The sequence below is a fragment of the Phascolarctos cinereus genome, unplaced genomic scaffold (assembly GCF_003287225.1).
Source record: "Phascolarctos cinereus isolate Bilbo 61053 unplaced genomic scaffold, phaCin_HiC Scaffold_2;HRSCAF=192, whole genome shotgun sequence".
Classification (NCBI taxonomy): Eukaryota; Metazoa; Chordata; class Mammalia; order Diprotodontia; family Phascolarctidae; genus Phascolarctos; species Phascolarctos cinereus.
Genome location: NW_027555625.1, coordinates 270,624,623 through 270,648,291, shown reverse-complemented (window position 1 = coordinate 270,648,291; position 23,669 = coordinate 270,624,623). Strand labels below are relative to the sequence as shown.

Sequence of the window (23,669 nt, the reverse complement as noted above, 5' to 3'; positions counted from 1 at the left end):
AACAAAAAGAAAAAAGCAAAATTAATGTCAGTATAGGAATTACTAAAAAAGAATGAGAGACATCTGAAGCTCAGAGAACCCTGCCAAGATGCTCTGACTTTCCCTTTGGGGCCCAGGTTTCTGTGGGACCATACAAATGGGAGCTAGGATGGTGCCCAGCAGACCTTGTGCCTGGTGTGAGCTCCCTCCGCGTCTGGTCCTCGTCAAAGGCAGGTCTGAAATAATCCTTTTGGGGTTAGTTTGGGAAACAGCGGCGATGTAGCGTAGGAGAATACTAATAGGAGAGAGCAATTCCAGCAGTGGACTTTGTCATTTGGGCAATTCACTTCATCCCTTGGGCCTCAGTTTCTCATCATGTAAATTAAAAGGCTTGAACTTGGTCTAAAAGATCCCTTTCCAGCTCTGATGGTCTATATTCTGAGGCCCTTTTCTGCTTGGGCCTTCTACATACACACATACATATGTGTATATACATATATGTATGTGCATACATACACACATATCCTAAAAGACATTAGGTGGTTAGAGACAGCTAGGTGATGTAGTGGGTAATGTACCGAGCCTAGAGTCAAGATGGACCTGAGTTCGAATACAGCCTCAGGCACTTAACTAGTTGTATGAACCCAGGAAAATCACTTTACTTCTCTCTGCCTCAGTTTCCTCAACTGTAAAATGAGGATAATAATAGCACCGACCTCCCAGGGTTGATGTAAGGATCAAATGAGAATATTTATGAAGTTCTTAGCATAGTGCCTGGTACACAGTGGGCACTATATAAATGCTAGCTATTATTACTATTGTTAATAGCCTATGTCCTAAGGTCACTTCCAGTTCTAATATTCCTGGATTCTACTGTTCTGGTTCATTCCCATGACTGTGACAGTTTCCCCAGATTCTGGTCCCAGTTGGCAGGGAGCAGGTCCAAGAGGAAAGCAGCCTCCACTGACCTGCCCACTCTTAAGAACAAATTGTAGAGGTCCAGTCCCATCTCTCATTCTTTCCCTCTTCATCCCCAGCTCTGTTGTGAGCTGCTTTGCTTATGCCCCAAGGTTACCTGTGCCCTGGGTGTTTAGGGTCTTAGGATGGGACATTAGTTTGTCCAGAAGGATACTCACCCTTTCTCCATCAAGTCCTGGCAGGCCAAAGAGCCCTGGGAGACCAATATACCCCTACGGACAGAGCAAACAAAAAATTAAATGGGTCATCCCAAGGAGGCTGGCCTGTCCCCATCCCATCTTGGCTGCCTTCCTCCTCCTCCTCCTCCTGCTCCTCCAGCGTTGGTCCTGGGTGCTCCACGTTGACATAAACCTTGAGGCAAGTGTATATGCCCATGGACTGCATGGTGCTGGCTTCCACGATGTAGTCCAAGGGCACATACCCTCACACCAGGGATCGGGGGGCAGGTAGGGGAGGCTCCTTCTCCATGTGGGGGCAGGGTGGGAAGGGGCAGGAGGCTGTCATGCCCAGCGCCCTTGCTGGCTGCTCCTGGGACCTAAAGGAAAGGAAGCTTGCTTTGGGGTTAGATGAGAGGGGATGTGCCGGAGGTATCTCAAGGCCACTTCTATAGCTACTTCTCCCTGTCCTTGACCTGCCTCCTCTTAAGAATTTCCACTGTGATACTTTCGACCTATGGCTGTTTCCTGGATGTCCTCTCTCTCCAACCTTCCTGGTTTCTCCTTCCCCTCCCCTCCTCCAATACAATTCCCCACCCCACCCCCAAACCATAACCTTCCAGGCCCAATTAATTCAGTATTTTTGAGTTTCTCCAGTTACCCTCTCCAAAAACATCCCTCCTGTGCTGCTTGTCTGGAATACCCCCCCCACCTCCTCTTGCCCTACCAGGTGCCTCCTCATCCTCCATGGCCCAACTGAAGTCCCAATTCTTGTAGAAAGCTTCCCCTGCCTACCCCAATCCACTCTCCTTCCTACAGACTCCCAGTCGTTGTCTGTACCACTCACTGGGGATTTAATCCTGCTGTGCCTTGTGACATCCCTTGACTTGTTGCAGATTATTCAGTGTCATAGCAGTATTATTGTGTGACACAGTGGAAAGAACACTGGAGTAGGAATCAGAGGATGTGGGTTGAAATTCCCACCCGAATGACCTTGGGCAAGTCACTGAACTTTACTGGGCCTCAGTTTCATAGTCTGTAGAATGAATGGGATGGACTAAATGGCCCCAAAGGTCCCTTCCAACGCTGTTTGGGCCTCAGGACTCTGACTAGACTGGAAGCTTCTGAAGGATAAGGATCATGTCTAATGACTCTCTGTATCCCCCACAGAGCATACTCCTTGGTTCTGCACACAGCAGAAGTATAGTCCGCGTTTTTTAAATGAAGTCGTCCCCACTCAAGCCATGTCCCCCCACCCCTATTTGTTCACAGTCCTGAGACACCTCCCATGTGATCTTGTGCTGCTCTGACAAGCCTTCTTCACCCTCCTCAGACCTTCTTCCAGGTCCCTTGGCCTTCCTTCTCCAGAGATGCTTACAGAAACTACGTGCACTCTACCTCCCACCCCAACACACACACACACACACACACACACACACACACACACACACACACACACACACACACACACACACACACACACAGAGAATCCAGGTTCTTTTTCCACTCAGGCTGCCCCCTCTCTGAGCTGTTATACTTGTAACATACGTGTGTTCAACAAGCACCTGTGAGTGCCTACTTCACGTCAGGTACGACGCTAGGCTCTAGGCATATAAGACCAGAGCGGGAATGGAAGGCAAGCTGCATCAGGACCCTGAAGCTCAATGAGGTTCCTTCCTTCTAGGAACAAGTATAGACTCGGGGGTCATCTTTCACCTAGGGTCAGCTGAGATGTGTCACATCTCACAGGTATTAGGCAAAGAGAATCAGGACTAACCCCTTCTCTATCAGGAAAGACTCTGGACTAAAGTCCAGCTCTAAGACTCAGGAAGTGTCCTCAGACAAGCAAAACTTTCCCCATGCCCTGGTCTACCCTGCGAATTCACCTTGTCACAAAAGGAGAGCAATGTCCTAGCTATTTGGCAAATTCCCTCGGCACTCTATTCCTAGGCCACCTAGCCAATGGGCTCTGGAGTGAGTCACATGACTTTGGAGAGATTCCTCAGCACCTAGGCCCCTTTCCTAATCACCCCAGCAGTGATCCCCGGGGCAGGCAAAGCCATGAAGGACTAAGATGGATGCATGCTGAGCATTAGTAAGATGGGAGCTGCCTAGTCACATTCCTGAACCACAGAAGGGAAGGAACAGGGAGAGCAGGGCTTTTTATGACTGGTGGCTACAATCAGCAGTGTATCACAGGGGTCATCCCTCTGGGCTTCAAGCCACTGCTGGAAGGAGCCCAGAGCTCCGTCATGAGAACCATCTCAGCAAAGCCCAGGGAGAAGGGAGCAGAGGTTCACTTTGCAATGTGCATGTGGCATCAAGATGTTGTCCACACGAAGAGCATAAATCAATCCCAAATTTCCCTGGCTTATTTATCATCGCCCCTCAGAGCCATCCCAAGGACATGTCTTCTTAGGGTTTGGACAGAAAAGAATTTCTCTTCTGGGACTGAAGAACTGCAGCAGGATCAATGCCCCGGGAAGGATACGATTGAGAGGTCTGCTTCCCAGTCTCCTCCAGTAAGCAAGCCTCACGAGCCGACTAGGGCAGACTGCCCTCAAATGCAAATATAGTAACAGCCTGGTAAAACATCCCAAACAGCTGATACCCATCCAATAAGTCTATCCAACTCTGCCAATAAATACCATGCACGCACTTCAAGGCTGGTCTAGGGGACCCAATGTGGGACTATTCTTACCCTCTCATCCTTGGGGTGAGTGAAAGCTGCTTTGGAGGGTAAATTCTCATCTGTCATAATGGCACGGCTTTGAGGCCTTTGCTTTGGGGGAAGGGCTCGTCAAGAACAAGCTGACTTTGCTCTTTGGGGGCACAGATGACTAAGTGCCCGATGCTGCCAGGCACATCCCCACCCTTATGTGGTGGGCAAGAGCAGCCAGGGTGAGCATATGGAAAATGTTTAAGAGCTTAATTACAAGGCCAACCCCAGACAAGGGTTCAGTAGCCACTGACAGACAGAGCCAATGAGGCAGAAACAGGGCTGTCTACAGCCTCTCGTGGGAGGCCCCATGAGACCTTCCAATTGGGCTCTAGAACTCCTAGCAAGAGCCCTCACTTTTTACCTCTTCCCAAGAATGCCTTCTCTCACCCCAGTTCCTAATGATAACAATCACCCTTTATATTGGCATAACCCCATCCAGTGTGTAGTGTGATTTGGCATCTATTTTTTCATGGGATTCTAGAGGCAACCCTGGGAGATAGACAGGTTAGGGATAAAAATCCCATTTTACAGATGAACAAAGAAGCACAGAGGTCACGTCAGTGGCAAGTGAGGAGTGGAGTCACCATCAGAATCTGGGTCTGGTGCTACATAAGACTACATGTGAAGGATCCAGTGTGGTGGGGCATAGTTTATAGAAGGAGCTGCCAGGGCCAGAGAGCAAGAGACAAGAGGAGCTGATGGCAGGCACACATGTGGTTCTAAGAGTGAGGCAGGGAGGGAGTACTGGCCCTCACTGTAGCCACTGGTGGAATCACATTCCCTGCTCCTACTGCTTCATTCTTTCACCCACTTAGTGCTTTGCTTTGCATGGATAGCTATGGCTTCCCATGAGCTGACTCTCTCCTCTAGAATGGAAGTAGCTTACAAAGGGACCCCTTAAAGAAAAGAAGAAAATGGATGGACCTTTGCCTACCATACCTGGCCTCTAGCCACTGTCTGAACAGATACCTCATAGGCAACTCCTAGTGCCCTGAGTACTTCTGCCAGGCTGTGGACTTTCACCAGGAGCTAGGGGATGCCGTAGCCACCAATTACAGGCAATTAGAACTGCCGCAACACCCTGTTCGTATGAGTCATGCTGGCTGTTCCGCTTGCTTACCCCAGCAGGGGAGGGAATCGGGGAGTGGGGCTGGAGAAAGGGGCAGAGGGAAGACCAAGGGGCGGTAAGATCACTTGCAACCGGCTCCAGCACCCTGGCGTCAGCTGGATTTGCTCTGTGCCACAGATGGGGCCATCAGGAGTAGCCATGGATCTCCCCGGCTCACTGCACTTGGCTTAAGTGAGAGGCTTTCTGGAAAGCCACAGCTCAATCCATGTCCCACCCTTCTTCCATCCCACTCTCCTACAATCTCTTTGCCCTGGGACTGTGGGGGTGTGTGTGCTGCTGTCTAACACCAGGTGAGACACGTAAGAGCTAAGGTACTTGAGGATCCCAGAAACTGGAGTCAAACGGGCATTCTTGGTACCCTGCTGAGTGGGAAGGATAAGCACAACGTCCATTTGTAGAACCTGCTTTGAGTCCTAAGTAGCAAGCACACACCTCTGCCATCTGATCATCAGAGAATCACAGGATGCTGCCAAGATGCACTTACCCGACTTCCTTTGGGTCCAGGTTCTCCTACTGGCCCAGGTAATCCCTGAAACATAAGAACCAAAGAAAGAAAGACAAGTGTAAAGAAGCCTTAAGTAGCCCCAAATAGGCATCATCAAAGTTATATTCTGTGCATGGACCAGGAGTGAAAAGAGATCCTGGAGCCAGAAGATCTGAGTTTGGGTCTTGGCTCAGACCATTACTAGATGAGGGATTATTTCATTCTTTGTCTTGATATCCCTAGTGCCTAGTCCAGTGCTTAGCACATAGTAGATGCTTCAAAGAATATTTGTTGGTTAATTACCAGCTGTGTTGAACTAGGGAAAGTCACCTAAGTTCCGGGAACTTTCGCTGTAAAATGGTAACAGTGCTCATGGGGTCACGATGAGGAAGAGGTTTTATGAAATCCTGATGGCTGCCTAAAGTGAGTTATTGTGATTATCTCTGATCAGGGGTCCCCAAAGGCCAAAGACCCAAGCAGATCCAAGAGGGAAAGGTGAAGCAGCCAGAGGTGGAGGAATCATGACTGGCTGTCAGAGCTAAGCCTTGGAAGGCACTACCACACAGCCGGCACACCACAACATGCTCGCACTCACAATTAACTGGACCCGTGACTAACCAGAGTCATCTGGGAAAAGACGGAAGCTCTAGGCTGAGAAAGGTTTTTCTTAGAGCCTCAACTCACCCACATCCTTGAAAAGGGAGTAGATTAAAAAATCATGAGTGGTTTGACCCTGAGAAACTCATGAGTTTTTTCTACTCATGACAGGCAGCATGGTATCATGGAAAGAGTGTCCAAAGAGGTAGGAGGATTAAAAACTTGATGTAGAGCCAGGAGGACCTAGGTTAAAATCATACCTCAGACACTTATTTGTTGTGTGGCCCTGAAAAATTCACTTAACCTCTGCCTCAGTTTCCTCATCTGTAAAATGAAAGAGTTGTACTCAGTAGCCTCTAAGAGCCATTCCAGATCTAAATTTATAATCCTATGAGGACCTGAGTTTGAATCCCAGCACTGACCCCCACGAGGTGAGATGATGCTCAAGTCTTTGTCTCCACACCAATAAAACTTGTACTCTCTGTAAATCCTGAATAAGGTACCATAGACACATGAGTTGTTTGATTCAGATGGAAAAAGCCCCAACAAACAAACAAACCCTGAATGCTGAATGCTATAATGCTATAATGCTATAATGACCAAGCTTATTTCCAAAGAAGAGATGAGAAAGTACAGCAATTCCCTTTGGAGCAGAAGGGGGGGACTATGGGTTTGAAAGGAACATTGCCTATACTGTACAACTGAGCTGACATTTGGGGTAGTTTTGCTGAATTATTTTCTTTCTTTCTTTTCTTTTTTTTTCTTCTTCATTTCAAGAGATGGCCCTCAGAGCAAAGGGAGATATTCAGACACGAAGAGGATGTAAAAACAAAAGATATCAGTACATTTTTTCTAAAGAAATGTTAGTCACTATAAGTATTATACCTAATTCTTGGCAAAGCTACCCAAGTTGCTACCCATATTGGTCCAAATATGAGGGAGATGGAAAGGGAAGAGTGAGGAATGCAAGATGAGAGGTATAATATGAGAAACTGAATGGATCTCCTCTCCCACTCAAATCATGTTCTGTCCTAGGTCACAGGATCATGTTCTAGAACTAAGAAGAACCCCAGGGGCCATCTAGTCCAACTCCCCTCCCCTTCTCTTGATAGATGAGGAAAATGAGACCCAGGGAGATTAAGTAATTTGACCCAGCTCACACAGGTAATACATATCCAAGGTAGACTTTGAACCTAGGTCCTCTGATTCCAAAGTCACTCTACTATGTGACCTTGGATGTATAATTTCTTTTCTTTGGGCCTTACTCTCCCCACTGATAAAATGAGGGGATTGCACGGTGCTCCCTGTGACATCTTTCATGTTAACATACTCTTGACAATAACCCATCCTGAAGGTACTGCACTGGAAATACAGATGGGGGGTGGGGTAGGGAGGAATAAAAGAAAGAAAGAGAAGGCAGGGCTGAAAGAAGGGAAGGGTAAGGCAGAAGGCATGTTTTGGGATGATTTCAACTCTTCAGAAATGTGGGAGGAGCAGAATAACCAGGAGGAAGGTTGGATCCCCAGTCCTTCATAAGCCCCAGCCTAAACAGAAGCAAGCCTTGAGTCTTTCCATGAACCCACTCAACCCAAGTTCTGAAGTCGTTGCCAGCTTAGAGCTCAGCTCTGCTTACAAACTCCTCCCATAAGAGGAGATCCAGAAGTTGGTCTTAGGGATAAAAAAACACGTGGGACAATGTAGTATTTCAGGCATGAACTCCCAAAGGAGGTTTTTGCATCTGGGATCTCTCTGATTCCTTTCTTCAAAGCACTTGGCTTTGCTTTGATAAGAGAAACAGCAGAAGCCTGGTCCTGTGTGAAAGGTCTTAGATTTTCTTGTTAAATCAGAGCTAATGGTCTATGCTAATTAATTGGATAATCAGAGATGGAAGGGATCTTAGAGATCATCTAGTTTAACCTTCTTCTTTTTTGTAATTTAATTTTTTCAATTAATAAAAATCTATTTTCTCTACCTCTGGCTTCCCTCTCATTGACAAGGAAGGAAGGAAGAAAATAAGGAAGGAATGAAAGAGAGAGAGGAAAGAGAGAAAAAGAGGAAGGAAGGAAGGAAGGAAGGAAGGAAGAGAGAGAGAGAGAGAGAGAGAGAGAGAGAAAGAGAGAGAGAGAAGAGAGAGAGAGAGAGAGAGAAAAGAAAGAAGGAAGGAAGGAAAGAAGGAAAGAAAGAAAGAAAGAAAGAAAGAAAGAAAGAAAGAAAGAAAGAAAGAAAGAAAGAAAGAAAAAGACTTTTATGACACATATGCACCATCAAGCAAATAAACTTCTACATTGGCCATATCCAAAAACTAGATCTCTCGACTTTTACCCTTTATATCAGGAGGTAAGTAGTATGCTTCATCATGTACCACCACCCCTTCTTTTGCACCCTGCCACCTCTATTTCACAAGGAAAGAAACTGTCCAATATTTTGGTTCCTCTTAATCCTACAAAAGGATTTCGATAGAAAGGAAGGTTATAAATGAGCTAAGGCAGCCCAGTGGACTAGCTATGGAAAGCTGGGAGTAAGGAGACCTGGATTCTGATCCAGTTCTGCCATTGATTCACTGTAGGACCTTGGTAATGTCACTTCTCATCTCTGGGCCTTAACTCTGAGCCCAACTGTTAAAGGGTCAGACTACTAAGAATTCTTAATATGGGGTCTATGAACTTGTTTTTAAAAATATGTTGATAACTATTCAAAATAATTGTTTTCCTGTATAAGCCTATGAATTTTGTTCTACTGCATTTCAAAACATCATTCTAAGAAGGGGTCTCTGACACACAAAAATATTGAGAACTTTTGGGCAGCACAATGGTCATCCAGTCAGTCAGTCCATCAACAAGCATTTATTAAACACTTTCCTGAGGGCAGCTAGGTGGCACAGTGGATAAAGCTCTGGCCTTGGAGTCGGGAGGACCCGAGTTCAAATCTGACCTCAGACACTCGACAATTTCTAGCTATGTGACACTGGGTAAGTCACTTGACCTCAATTGCCCAACCCCTTCCCCCCCAAAAAAAAAACACTTTCCTATATGCCAGGTACTAAGTTCTAGGCATACAAAGAAAGGCAAAAATATAGTCTTTCTCTCAAGGAACTTATATTCTAATGGGGCTGTGGTTGGGGTGGTGACAATCAAACAACAATGATATATACAGTATAAATGAAAGGTAAAGTCAGACTCAGGCCCCTAAGGTCTCTCTCAGTCTGATACACTGGGTTCTGGGTTCTAAGGTTTCTGACAGCTTCAGCGTGAAGAGCAACAGCAAAAGGAATAGGATGGCTGCTTGGGGTAAATTGGATGAAGACAACAGACAATAGAGACAAAGCTATGCTGCTCAGTTCTCATTTTGCTTTGATTTTCTCTGCCAAAGAAAAAGGTAAAGGATATAGGAAAAAATTGGTTAAGAGGGAGTTGAAAGCCCATATAAATAAGAAGATAGAAATAGAGCAGTGAGCTACCCTAAATGGATTCAAGCCCAGATGAACACAAGTGTATTGAGAAAAATGGCAGACATAGTGGCTGAAGCCACAGTGAATGACATTTGAGCAACTGTGGAGAGGCATCTGTGAAGAACTATCAAGGGAGTGGAAAAGGGAAAATTTTGCACCAATTTTCAAAAAAGGGAAAAGAATGAAGTCTGCAAACTAGAGGACTGTGAGGTTGATTTCAATTCCTGGCAAAATTCTCGAAATGATTATTAAAGAAATGCTAGTGACATTTAGAAAAGAAAGTACTGATTACAAAGATCCACCAGGACTTCATCAAGAACAGGTCATGCCAGACTAACCTTAAAAACGAAAAAAAACAAAAACCTGTTTGGACAAGCTTCCTAAAGTGATAGATCAGGAGACTTCTGCTGATATGGTTGACTTGGGTTCTAAAAAGGCATTTGATTAGGTATTTCATGCTATTCTTGTGGAAAATATGGAGAGACGTAGGCTACACAGTGGTCCAGGGAAATGGATTTGGAATTGGTTGAATAGTTGGACTGAGTCATGAATGTCAGCTTGGCAAGAGGTTTCCAGTGGAATGGCTCCAGGATCTATGCTTGGCCCTATGATGCTTATCATTTTTATTGATGACATGGATAAAGACATAAAAGTAAAGCTGAAGCTCTTTTTGTAGTGGTAAAGAATTAGATACTAAGGGGATGACAAAAACTTGACAAGCACATCAAATGGGGAATGGATTAGCAAGTTCTGGTATATCGATGTGATGGAGTATTATTATGCTAGAGGAAATGATGAAAAGGATGATTTCAGAGAAATCTGGGAAGACTTGTATGAACTGATGCAAAGTGAAGTAAGCAGAACCAGGAGAATAATTGATACAATAACAATAATAGTTAAGACAAACAACTCTGAAAGGCTCAGGAACTCTGATGAACCCAATAACCAACCACAATTCCAGAGGACTCTTGATGAAACATGCTACTCACCTCCTGATAGGGAAGTAATGGATTCAGATTGTAGTTGTGATACACACACACACACACACACACACACACATACACACACACACACATACACACACATACCCCATACATATATACATATATATATATACATATATATACATATACATTTGGACAAGGCCAACATGAGAATTTGTTTTGTTGGCTATACATGTTTGTAGCGGCATTTTTTCTCCTTTCTTTCTCAGTGGGGAGAATGGGAGGGAGATGGAGAAGGGACAGGAAATGGACTTTCATTGATTATAAATGAAATTAATTTTTAAAAAGTCAAGTTTAATAAATTTTCAAATGACATGAAATTTAAAGGAATAAGTAACATACTAGGATTGAAAGAGGTTTTTTTGACAAACTAAAACATAGGGCTAAATCTAAGAAGATTAAACTTAATCTTGACAAATGTCAAGTCTTAAACCTGGGTCCAAAAAAACTGACTTCACAAGTACAAAATAAGCCAGGAATGTTAAAATAGCAGCCTCTCTGAAAAAGACAGGGGTTTTAATGGACTGAAGGCTCAATATGAGTCAATAGTATGGCATAACAATGCAAGAAGCCAAAGTGATCTTAAGAAAGGCAGAGTTTGCAGGAATAATGGGGTGATAGCCCTGCTTTACTCTCCCCTGGTGAGAGCCCATCTAATTTAGAAAGGGCATTGGTAAGCTAGAAAGCTTAATTACCCTAGAAATGGTAATTTACATGTTGAAAAGTCTTGAGTCTTTCTCATATGAGCATGGCCTGAAGTAAGAGAAAAAGTAAGAGAGTAACTAGTAAGTGAAGTAAAAGAGAAAAATCAACTTGGAGGGGCTGGGGGAGGGGAAGGAATAGAATTACAATTGTTTTCAAGTCTCTGAAGATCTGTTCTATGGAAGAGAGATTAAATTAGTCCAATTTGGCTCCAAAGAGAAGAACCAGAAACCACGGATAGAAGCTGTGAGAGGCAAATTTATTCTTTATTTTAGCGGGGTGGAGCAATCAGGTTAAGTGACTTACCCAGGGTAACACAGCTAGTAAGTATTTGAGGGCGGATTTGAACTCAGGTGCGCCTAACACCAGGGCCAGCACTCTATTCTCTGTACTACCTAGCTGCCCCTCAAATTTATTCTTGCTGTCAGTAACAGAACTTTCTAACAACTGGAATTGTCCAAAGGGGAAATGGATTGCTTTGGGGAAAATGGTTTCTCCTTTCCTGAGGCTCTTTCAACAGGGGCTGAATAACCACTTATCAGGTGTGCTGCAGGGGGGATCCTATTTCCGGTATGAACTGGACATGGTCTCTGAAGCCCCTTCTCACCCTAAAATCTATGATTCTGTGTTTCTGATACCCATGTTCAAGTGTCTCTTTTAACTCTGCAGTCTATAATCTAACATTCCACATCACAAGATTCCTTCCAGCTCTGACATTTTATGTTGTAGGTATCAGGGATGGACCTAGATGAATAGAGTTAGAACATTTTTAATCCCCTGTGACCCCCAAAAGGACTGGTGGGGATTCCCAGTCTTATAAGCCCAGACTTAGGGTCTTTGGGGACTTAGATTAGAGCTCTCTGCCAGTCCTACTAATATATATTATGAAGAGTAAGGCCCATGCCCATCTGTGGTTGTCAGGACTGGGATCCCAAGGGATCATTCCCTGAAGGTATAGTCAAGACCTTTTCCAGCCTCATTTTCCTGCTAGGTAGCACCTGAACACTGCCTTTACCTTTGTTTTTGTTTTTTGTTTTCTGGTTTTTGTTTCTAGGCAATTGGGGTTAAGTGACTTGCCCAGGGTCACACAGCTAGTAAGTGTCAAGTATTTGGTCTGAGGCTGGATTTGAACTCAGGCACTCCTGACTTCAGGGCCAGTGCTCTGTCCACTCTGCCACCTAGCTGCCCCTATGCCCTTATCTTTGAATTAGCCTTCGGGTTCCAAGAAGAAAAGCATGGGACCCAAGGAGTCCTGAAAATGACTCCTGGATGGAGGTGGCCAAAGAGCCCTGAAAAGGCAGGATATGGACATAGAAAGCCAGATGGAATTCCCAAGGCATTCAGTGAAAAGACAGAGTCTTCTTCTTATGGAATGAAAGCTGACCACTAGAAGAATGGAGTAGAGACAGTGCCCATGTCAAAGGAGACCCAACAGACCCAGAACTTTATGGTCACCAGGCCACTGTTTCTCCCTTTCTGGACCTGGCAAAAATTTTCAAGATACAGACTGTTTGATGTACAACTAGATACCCAACTATCTTCTGAGGGACTAGTTCTGGATATGGAGCCAATCTGGGGAGAATCTGGTATAATTTAGGGATTACTTCTATCTAAGGTGAAATCCCTGAGGTAGTGGAATTTCCCATAACTGCAACAAACTGCTTGTGGTCATTATGTATTCCTCTACTCTCAATCACCAGATCCTATGACTGAGACCCAAGGCTCCCACCAGTGACCAGTGTCTAATGTCATACCCAAAGGCATCTGCCTATGTCCATCCACCTCCCATCAGCACTATTCCCCACCCCTACCCTCCCCTCTGGCAGAAACACAGATCCTTGAGAGCCTTGGAGAAGCCATTTACTGCACCTGCCTGCCAGGATAGCCTTTGGCTCCCGGACTCCCTTCTGGTCCTGGCTCCCCCTGTAAAGGAAAGGAGAGGAGAGTGAGTTCTTCTAGAGGTGGGGACAGGAGAGAAGGGACCACTCAAGCTAAGCCCAGGGCACAGAAAGAGTTGGGGGAAGGGTAGCATCTGAGTTACAATGGACAAAGGGATGGCAAAGGGATAAAGGCAGAGGAAGGAAAGTGAGATGAAAAAAGAGGAAGGGGAAGCCCTCCTCTACAATCTTCTCAACCCCTCCCCCCCAGTCAGGTCCCAGGAAAACCGGCTCAACCAGCTCTTCATACAAAGCCCCCCGGCCCTGAAAACAGGGAGCAAAGTAAAGGTGTCAGTCCCTCTCTGGCATATGGAACTGTTTTCCTTGGGTCAATGCTGCCAAGATTCTGGCAACCTAGATGGATGCATGTATAATATCCTTTAACATCGAACAGAACAGCTCAGCTATTCATGGATTTTACTGCAAACATCAGGCTTATCCAAACACTCCGTGAGGGAATTACTGCCTCTTTCAGTAAGATGTGGTTAGTGAGGAAGGGGGGGAAACCCAGTGGCAAATTTAGTGCAAAGAAGGGACGAGTGAGAAGGCAAGAGCTTCCTTATTTCCCTGCTGGCCCAGAGGATGTGGGGCTCAGTGCCCAGGGGCTAGAGGAGGGGGCAGGTAGGGAGCTGGAAGGATGGGGGAGATTCACTGGCGGCCCATCCATGAAGGATAGGCTGGGGGGAGGGGGCGTGCATTGTGCCTATGACTGTCAGTAAAAGCATAAATCAGGAGACATGGACAGGAAGGGAGATCCTAAGGAGTCAGGCTGCTGCTACAGAGAAAACCAGGAAGGTTGTGGCCAGCTAGTTTGGACCAGAACTCCTCATCGAGGCCTTGTGGCTGGCCATAGGTCCAGGACACTCACTTACCTGGTCTCCAGGATGTCCAGGTGGTCCAGGATAGCCTTTCAGTCCCTGTAAAGAAGAAATACCCAGGGCCAAGTTAGAGAATGCTTTGAAGGGACTCCAATTTGGGGGGAGCAAGATAGCTACAACAACCCAACTATTCACATGGGCTAGAAGCCATTGCTCCTGATTCAGAGGGGTATTTGTCAGCCTTGTGGCTGACATTAACCCTTCTATTCCCATGGTTTTATCGCCAACTTTTTTTTAAAATTGGACATGGGCATCCAATGGTCATAGGAAATCCTCTGTACCGGTTCAGATAGACACCTTCTCTGCAACTGGCTGTCTTGAGGTACTGAGAGGTTATGGGACTTGCCCAGGGTCACACAGTAGTCATGAAAGACAGATTGAGCCCAGGTCTTCCCAACTCAGTTTTCTATCCACTATGCTAGATTGCCACGACTTTGCCAGAAATAAAGCAAGACACCAGTATAGCCAAAGATCTTCCCCTCGAGCACATTCTTGAGAATGTAAATTAGTTTGTGGTCGTCAAGTACTTTGAAGCTTTAAAGATGCCACAAAGGTTTTAGAGCTCCTGGCCCCTCTGCTCCCCAAAGGACACAGCCCATTGCTCATCTCTTCCATCTTCTTGAAAGAGAGTCTCCCAACTTTACAAAACTACAGCCAAGAGGATTGTATGGATTTACATGAGGTCCCAGTCAACAACAGGACCTGATTTGGACACAAGTGTCCACGCTCTTTATTTGGTGCCGAGTCTTATCACAGAATCTCAACATTGGGAGGACCCTGAGTGGTAAGCCAGTGCAAGCCCTAGCTGAAAAGGAGTCTGACATTCCTCAAAGCAGTCATCCAGAACTCACTGTCTCCCAAGGAGGGCTACTCCACTTCGGCAGAGCTTAATGATTAGGAAACTTTTCTCTGCAGGGAACCAAATTCTGTCTCTTCAGCCCCCATCTATTTCTCCTCATTCTGCCCTCTGAGGTCAAACAGAACCGATCTAGTTCCTTTTCTAGTAGTCTTCAGATACTTGAAGCCTCAAACCATGTTCCTCCTAAGCAACAAGGAGGTGCAGTGGGTAGAGTAATGAACTTGGAATTGGGAAGACCTGAGTTCAAATCTGTTCCAGATGCTTAATTACCATGTAACTCTGGCTGAGTCATTTAATCTCTCTGTGCCTCAGTTTTCTCACCTGAAAATAAGAAGGTTGGGTCCCTCCCAGTGCTAAATGTATAATCCAATGATCACTTTCTTCTCAAGGTTAAACATGCTATAATTCTTTTTCCCCACTTAATAGTATTTCATTTTTTTTCCAATTACATGTAAAGATCATCTTCAACATTCACTTTTATAAGATTTTAAGTTCTAAATTTTTTCTCCCTCCCTTCCCTCTCCCCTCCCCAAGACAAAAAGCAATCTGATATAGGCTATACACATACAATCACATTAAACATATTTCCACAATAGTCATGTTGTGAAAGAAGAATCAGAACAAAAGGGGAAAACCAGAAGAAAGAAAAAAAAACAAAAAAAAAGAGAAAACAGTATGCTTCTTCATTTAGACTCCACAGTTCTCCCTCTGAATGTGGATAGCCTTTGCCATCATGAGTCTTTTGGAATTGTCTTAGATTACTGTATTGCTGAGAACAGCTAAGTCTATCAATGTTGTTCATCATACAATGTTGCTGTTACTGTGTAAAATGTTCTCCTGGTTCTGCTCAACTTACTCAGCATCAGTTCATGTAAGTCTTTCCAGGTTTTTCTGAAATCTACCTGCTCACTATTTCTTATAGCACAATAATATTCCATTACATTCATGTACCACAAACTTGTTCAGCCATTCCCCAGTTGATGGGCATCCCCTCAATTTCCAACTCTTTGCCACTACAAAAAGAGCTCATGCTATAAATTCTTGTAAGTGATCTTCATATAGCAGGGTCTCCAGCTTCCCAATGTCCTTCCTAAAATGTGGAGCCCAGAAATGTACAAAATATTCTAAATGTGGTGTGACCACACCAGGCCACACCATGACAATTACCTCCCTCACCCAGGATGCTATGCATCTTAAAATAGCCTAAAATAGTATCATGGATTTTGAGGTGGGGGTTGCTGTCATGTTACACTTTTGGATCATAATAAGATGCAAATCACTAAAGACCCCAGACTTTTTACATAGGCACTAGCCACACCTTTCCTATCTGTACTTGTGTGGTTGACTGTTTGAACCCAAGCATTATCTCTATTAAATTTCATCTCATTAGATTCAAACCATCATGGTGGCCTATTGGGATATTTTTGACCCTTGACTTTGTCTTTGATCTCTTCTATCTCTCCTGTTCTCAGTGAACTTTGCTAGCTATGGCTAACAGCTCCAGATTCCACAGAATAGTGTCATGAAGATAACATGCCACCAGCCTCTGGATCTGGTCACATGAACAGCAGGTCAATGGAAGCATCTTCAGCAAACAATAAGTATTAGACCCCACTGGGAGCAAAGTACGTGAACTCTAAAGCATGGAAGTTGTACCATATATTTGGGCTGTTCAAAGGCCTTTTCTGCTTCCTTCCTGAATCTTATTTTCTGATAGCCTGAATCTTCCTGATTCTTGGTTGTATTCCAGATGGAATAGAATGCCAGACAACTGAGTTTCAATGGGTGAGGTATGATGGTGTGAGACACTGCCCTTGAAGAGCCTGAAGGCTAGCTGGGGAGAGAAGATCAGCACAGAGGGAACAGTTAGGACACAACACAAAGTAGAACAGGATTCAGAACCCAAATGACTGTTATTAGTGGTGCCATAAGGGTTTCAAAGAAGAAGAGAGAACTGTGGCTTGAAGAGGTCAGGAGGGGCTTCACAGAGGGGTCAGGACTTGATTTGGGCACTGATAAAAGGACAGGATTTGGAAAAGGAGAAAGAAGAAAGGCAGGGCGTTCCAACAGGGGAATGGTCTAGGCAAAAGCTTTGAGTTTGGGGGACACTGAAGAAACTAATTTGGTTAGAATTGAGAGTTCCTGTGAAGAAATAGTAGGAGATCAAATTGGAGAGAGCAGATAGAAGAGACTCTTGAAGTCCAAGTTAAGGATTTTGGACTCAAAGTCCTTGGCTAACCCTTGAGGCTATCTCTTTCCTCAATACAACCATCTGGGGCCTCCCTTCTCCCCCCACCCTCATCCATGTCTTGTCTCATGAGTCTCAAGGCAAATGCTCACTTCTCTTTGTGTATGCAGGAGGTGGTGACAAGAAGCAGGACCTGCCACAGCTGGAGTCCCTTCTTGCCAGCTTCAATTTTCCAAACACCCCCAAAATAGAGCTCCGTGAAAAAAACATGCCTCTTCATAATTTGGCCCAAGTCAATAAGTTCCCTTCATCCCTCTGGCCTGAATGAGACATTCTGTCTGGAAGAAAGCAGAAAGCAGTGACCTAAGGGATGAGGTGTTGGCTGGTGGAGAAGATGGAGGAGGAGGCAGCATCCTGTGCTCTTTGGCACCAAGGCATACCTGGATGCAGATCCCTGTGTCCTGCAGTGACGCCCACCCAACCTGTCACCAGTGTCCTGGACAACCAGCCACTCGAATGCCACTGCTTTGAGGACATCAGAGGGATCCAAGCCACAGCCTGTATTCACTTTCCAAATAAAGCTCCAAAGAAGCAGCCTGAGATGGAAATAATAATACCTAATAACCTCACAGAGTTGTAGTAAGGAGATTGCTTTGTAAATCTTAGCACACTATATAAATATGAGTTATTATTATCATTAATAGTGGAAAGAGCAATGCACTGTGACTTGGAAGGCCAAGGATCCTGCCACAAACTCAATGTGTGGCCCTGAGCAAGTCAGCCCCCAATCTGGGTTTTAGTCTTCTCATTTCGAAAAGGAAGGGGCCTTTCAAAGTTCCTTTCTGGTGCTACTCTTTCCAGATTCTCGGGATCATCTTAGCTCTTAGGTAAGTCAGGAATGTGTGCATTCAGTTAGGTGAATAGTAAGTAACAGATGGTGTATGATTTTTTTAAAGGAACAATTAGAATCAGCAAACCTCAGTACAGAAAGACCCTAGAGAGACCATCACACCCACCTCATGGAAGAATAACATGGAAAATCATAGATTTTTTTAATTCAAAGGAACTTGGAAAGTTTAGGATCATAGATTTGCTAGGCAGCTAGGTATTATAGTGGATAGAACTTTTGGCCTCCCGTCAGGAAGACCAGAATTCAACTCCAGCCTCAGATGCTTACTGGCTGTGTGAACCTGGGAAAGCAACTTAACCCTTGCCCACTTCGCTTCCTCATCTGTAAAATGGGGATAAGAATAGCACCACCCATATCTCCCAAAGTTGCTGTGAGGTTAAAATGAGTTAATACTTATAAAGTGCTTTGCAAACCTTAAAGTGTTTTATAAATGCTAACCATTATTAAGTTTACTAAGAAAGAACTATTTAAGCAAAAAACAAAAAACAAAAAAAACCCTACTATTTGGCTCATTTTGTCAGACATTCATTTTACAGATAAGGAAACTGAGATCCAGAGAGGAAAACAACTTTTCCAAATAATGAAAGGACAGAGATGGGATATAAACCAGGTTCTCTGCTCCTCCTCCCACCGCACCCCACCCCCAGTACAGTACTCTCTTCCATTATACAAAATGCTTCTTGGTACCAGATTATTTAGTCTAATTTTTCACTCAATAATTCTCCTTACAGGATTTCCAACAACCTCATCCAGTCTCTTTTTGAATACTTGCCATTGTGATTGTGAGTGACTGAGAGCCCACTGCCTCACTGAATAGCTCTACATCTCTTTTCATCTTGGAAAGCACCAACTTGAAGCAGATTACCCTAGATTACCCTTGGATTATACCAAAAGATTGCCTTTGGACTATAAAGTGAAGCTTCATAAAGATGACTCCTCCTAAGGGTAATGTCATTCCAACAGGAATGCAAGGTGGGGTAACTGAAAGTGTACTTGATTTGGAGTCCTAGGACCTGGGTTCAAATCCTCAGTCTGATATTTACCACCTGCGATTTACTACCTTGGGTAAATGACTTCACTACTGTGGCCTCAGTTTCCCCATCTACAAATCATTCAGTAATTTCTAAGGTCCCTTACCACTTTTAATGAGTGATCCAATGAATGTCCTAAGCTACCTGCAACCAGACTCAATTGATCAGTCAATCAGCCACTATTAAGTGCATATGGTTATGCTGTCCAGGGACAGTTAGGTGGCATAGTAAATAGAGTGCAGGGCTTGAAGTCAGCAAGACTTATCTCTCCCAGTTCAGATCTGGATACTTACTAGCTATGTGGCCCTGGGCAAGTCACTTACCCTTCTTTCCTTCAGTTTCCTTATCTGTAAAATGAGCTGGAGAAGAAAATGGCAAACTTCTCCACTGTCTTTGCCAAGAAAACCCAAATCGGATCATAAAGAGTCAGACGTGACTGAAAAGACTGAACAACAACAAATGGGGTTCCAGGTACCATGCTGGATTCTCAGAATACAATTACAATAAATAATCACCACTTGCAAGGAGCTTACATTTGAATGGGGAAGACAACAGGGACATATATCAACATAAAAAGAACAAATACAAATAAATCCAAAGCGATTAAATACAAGGCAGCTTAAAAGGGAGAACACTGCAGTGGAGGAGATCAGAGAAAGGTTTCATGACAAAGACAGTACTTGATTTTCATCTTGCAGGAAGCAAGGGAGAGATGAGGAGAGAGTGAATTCCAGGCATGAGGGACAGCCAGGGCAAAGGTGTGGAGAGGGGAGATAGAATGTTATAGAATGACCTATGTGAAGAATAGAGAGGCCAGTTGGCCTGGATGGCAGAGTACAGCAAGGGGAGTAATGCACAAGGAGGCTAGAAAGATATGTTTAAACGAGACTATGAAGGCTCGTAAAAGCTAAACAGATGAGTTTATGTTTGGTCTTCAAGGCAATAGAGAGCCACTGGAGTTTGTTGAATAAAGGGAGAAGGGAGAAGAGAACACGCATTTATAAAACACCTATGTATCTGGCACTGCTCAGTACTTTATAAATATTATCTCATTTGCTTCTCACAACAACTCTAGGAGGTAGATGCCATTATTATCCCCATTTTACAGTTGAAAAAACTGAGGCAGAAAGAGCTGAAGTGTCTCGCCCAGGTCCACACAGAGAGGAAGTGTTGGAGGCCAAATCTGAACCTGGGTGTTACTGACTCCAGGCCTAGCATTCTATCCACTGTACCACTTAACTGCCTTTAACAGAAGTGATATGGTCAGATGTGTACTTAAGGAAAATAACTTTGGCAGCGAAGCATAGGATGGACTGGAGTGGGGAGAGACATGAAGCAGGGGGACTGATTCTGAACTCACTGTGGATCCCCCCAATCCATCTACAGTCACTGGTTTTGCAGAGTCACAGGGAGGGTATAATGGCAAAGTCCCTCATATGAGGTTCAAAAACCATCTCAAGGTGCACATGTTGAGCAAAATCCTAGCTTAATAGCAAGTGCACATTAAAAAAAAGACTCTGAAGTTTCAGTTGATCATAATTTTATGCTACTGCTAAAAAAGATAAGCTAGCACAATCTTAAATTGCCTTAATAAACATATAATGTCTAGATCATGCAATGCAAACATCTCTGTGCTGATCAGATCACACTGGGACTGTGTCCAAAGCTGGGCACCATTTATTATTTACAATGGATACTGAAAATCTACAGCAACCCGGGGGGGGTGACCACGATAGGGAAGGGTTTGGAAAACATCTCATATGAGACTAAATGAGCTGTGATATTTAGCTGAGAAAAGCAAGGATAAAGGGAAGATTTAATTACTATCTCCTAATAATTGAACACTTGTTCTGTGCAACTCCACAGGGCAACACTAGTGTCAATGGGTAAAACTTACAGAGAGACAGGTCTGGGAGCAAAGCAAAAGAGAAATCTCTAACAATTAGAGTCAGGCAACAAGGAGATAGCACAGTGAATGGAGTGCCAGGTCCTGGAGTCAGAAAGACTCATCTTCCCAAGTTCACATCTGGCCTCCAGACACTTATTAACTGTGTGACCTTGGGCAAGTCACTTAACCCTGTTTGCCTCAGTTTCCTCATCTGTAAAATGAGCTGGAGAAAGAAATGACAAATCACTCCAGTATCTTTGCCAAGAAAATTCCAAATGGGGTCATGAAGAGTCAGACATGACTGAAAAATGACTAAACAATGAGAGAGGCTGCCACATGAGGCAGCCTGCCCCAGCCAGGTAGGTGGTACAAGGGATAGAGCACTGGGCCTGGAGTCAGGAAGAGTCAAATTCAAATTCAACCTCAGATACTTACTAGCTGTGTGACCCTGGGCACCTCACTTAACTCCTGTCTGCCTCAGTTTCCTCAGCTGTAAAATGGAGATAATAATAGCACCTACCTCCCAAGGTTGTTGTGAAGAGCAAATGAGGTGATATTTGTAAAGTTCTTAGCACACATAGTAGGCACTTTAATGTTTCTTTCCTTGTTTCCTTCCTAACTTAGAGGCTAGATGACCACCTGTCAGGAATGGTCTAGAAGGAATTTCTATATTGAATAGAAGCCTAGACTAAACAGGGCTTCTTAAACTTTTTCCACTTTCAATTCCTTTTCACCAGAGAAATTTTTACATGACCCCAGGTATATAGGTATATAAAACAGGTATACAAATCAAACATTTATTACACGATAATAAATCATAAAGAAATTTATGTTTAAATAATTCTTTGGTATACATATAATTTTACCATTAAAGACAAAAGCAAATTTGCATACTAATGAGATGGATGTGCTTGTTTATTTTTACATAAAGAATTAAATCTTGGCAGAACATTTGATATTGATACTTTAGTCACTGCATGTTCAGAAACCTTTCACTCTAGCCAAATTTTTTGCCATCCTCACATTCAGTTACCCCATATGGGGTCAAGACCCACAGTTTAAGAAGTGCTCAACTGAAGGACCTTCAATGTCTCTTTTTATTGAGAGGCTATGTGCTTCTTCTCGGGGTGAAGAGAGGTTCTCATCATAGGATCACAGAATATAGGGCAAGAAGGGACCTTAAAATAACATTTGGTCTATCCCTGCCCCACCCTCCTCATTTTTACAGTTAAGGAAAGTGAAAAGCAGTCAGTCAGTTGGTCCAATAAACATTTACAAAGTGGCTGGAGCAGAATCTATTATGCTTCAACTGAAGTAAAAAAAAAAAAAAGCAGGGGTAAGCAAGCCTGATCTCAGACAAAGCAAAAGTAAAAATAGATCTAATTAAAAGAGACAAGGAAGGAAAACTACATCTTGCTAAAAGGTACCATAGACAATGAAGTAATATCAACACTAAATATATGCACCAAATAGTATAGCATCCAACTTCTTAAAGGAGAAGTTAAGTGTGTTACAGGTTCATAACCAAACAAGAGATAGAGAGCATTACAAAATGTAAAATAGATAATTTTGATTATATTAAATTAAAAAGCTTTTATATAAACAAAACCAATGAAACTAAGATTCGAAGGAAAGCAGAAAATTGGGAAATAATCTTTACAGCAAGTGTCTCTGATACAGACCTCATTTCTCAAATATATAGAGAACTGAGTCAAGTTTATAAGAATACAAGCCATTCCCCAATTGATAAATGGTCAAAGGATATGAGCAGACAGTTTTCAGATGAAGAAATCAGAGCTATCTATAGGCATATGAAGAAGAGCTTTAAATCACTTTTGATTAGAGAAGTGCAAATTAAAACAACTCTGAGGTACCACTTTACACCTATCAGATTAGCTAATACAACAAAAAAAGGAAAATGATAAATGTTGGAGAGGATATGAAAAATTGGGACACTAATACACTGTTGGTAGAGTCGTGAACTGATCCAACCATTGTGGAGAACAATTTAGAACTATGCCCAAAGGGCAACTAAACTGTGTTTACCCTTTGATCCAGCAATACCACTACTAGGTCTGTATCCCAAAGAGATCATAAAAAGGGGAAAAGGACCTATAAGTGCAAAAATATTTATAGCAGCTCTTTTTGTGGTGGCAAATATTGGAAACTGAGGGAAAATCCATCAACTAGGGAATTGCTGAACAAGCTATGGTATATGCATGTAATGGAATACTACTGTGCAATAAGAAATGAGAATACACAGATTTCAGAAAACCTGGAAAGACTTGCATGAACTGATGCAAAGAGAAATGAGTAGAACCAGGAAAACATTGTACACAGTATCAGCACCAGTGTGATGGTCAAGTACGAATGACTCAGCTCTTCTGAGAAAGACAATGATCCAAGACAATGGTACATAGGACTCATGAAGGAAAACGCTATCCAAATCCAGATAAAGAACTGATGGACTACGAATGCAGATCGAAGCATACTTTTTTTTTCACTTACTTTATTCTTTTTCATGTTTTTTTCCCTTTTGATCTGTTTCGTCTTTCACAACTGTGACTAATATGGAAATATATTTTACAGGATGGCACATGTATAACCTATATCAAATTGCCTATCATTTTAGGAAGAGAGGAAGGGGAGGGAGGGAGGGAGAAAAATTTGGAACTCAAAATCTTGTAAAAATTAATGCTAAAAGTTGTCTTGACATGCAATTGGAAAAAATAGAATATTATCAAAAAAGCAGCAAGAAGACCAGTGTTACTAGGTGACAG

At 43.5% G+C, this 23,669-nt stretch overlaps 1 protein-coding gene across 3 annotated transcripts in view; it reads right to left on the bottom strand.

Moving 5' to 3' along the window:
* Positions 1–23,669, bottom strand: part of COL27A1 (collagen type XXVII alpha 1 chain) — a 242,693-nt gene that overhangs the window by 160,930 nt on the left and 58,094 nt on the right. For all 3 annotated transcript variants that reach the window (XM_020965661.2, XM_020965662.2, XM_020965665.2), the window contains exons 8-11: positions 14,008–14,052; positions 13,068–13,121; positions 5,448–5,492; positions 1,116–1,169 (exon numbers count right to left, since the gene is read on the bottom strand). In XM_020965661.2, the coding sequence (XP_020821320.1) occupies positions 1,116–1,169; positions 5,448–5,492; positions 13,068–13,121; positions 14,008–14,052 (198 nt within the window). The remainder of the gene's footprint in view (positions 1–1,115; positions 1,170–5,447; positions 5,493–13,067; positions 13,122–14,007; positions 14,053–23,669) is intronic.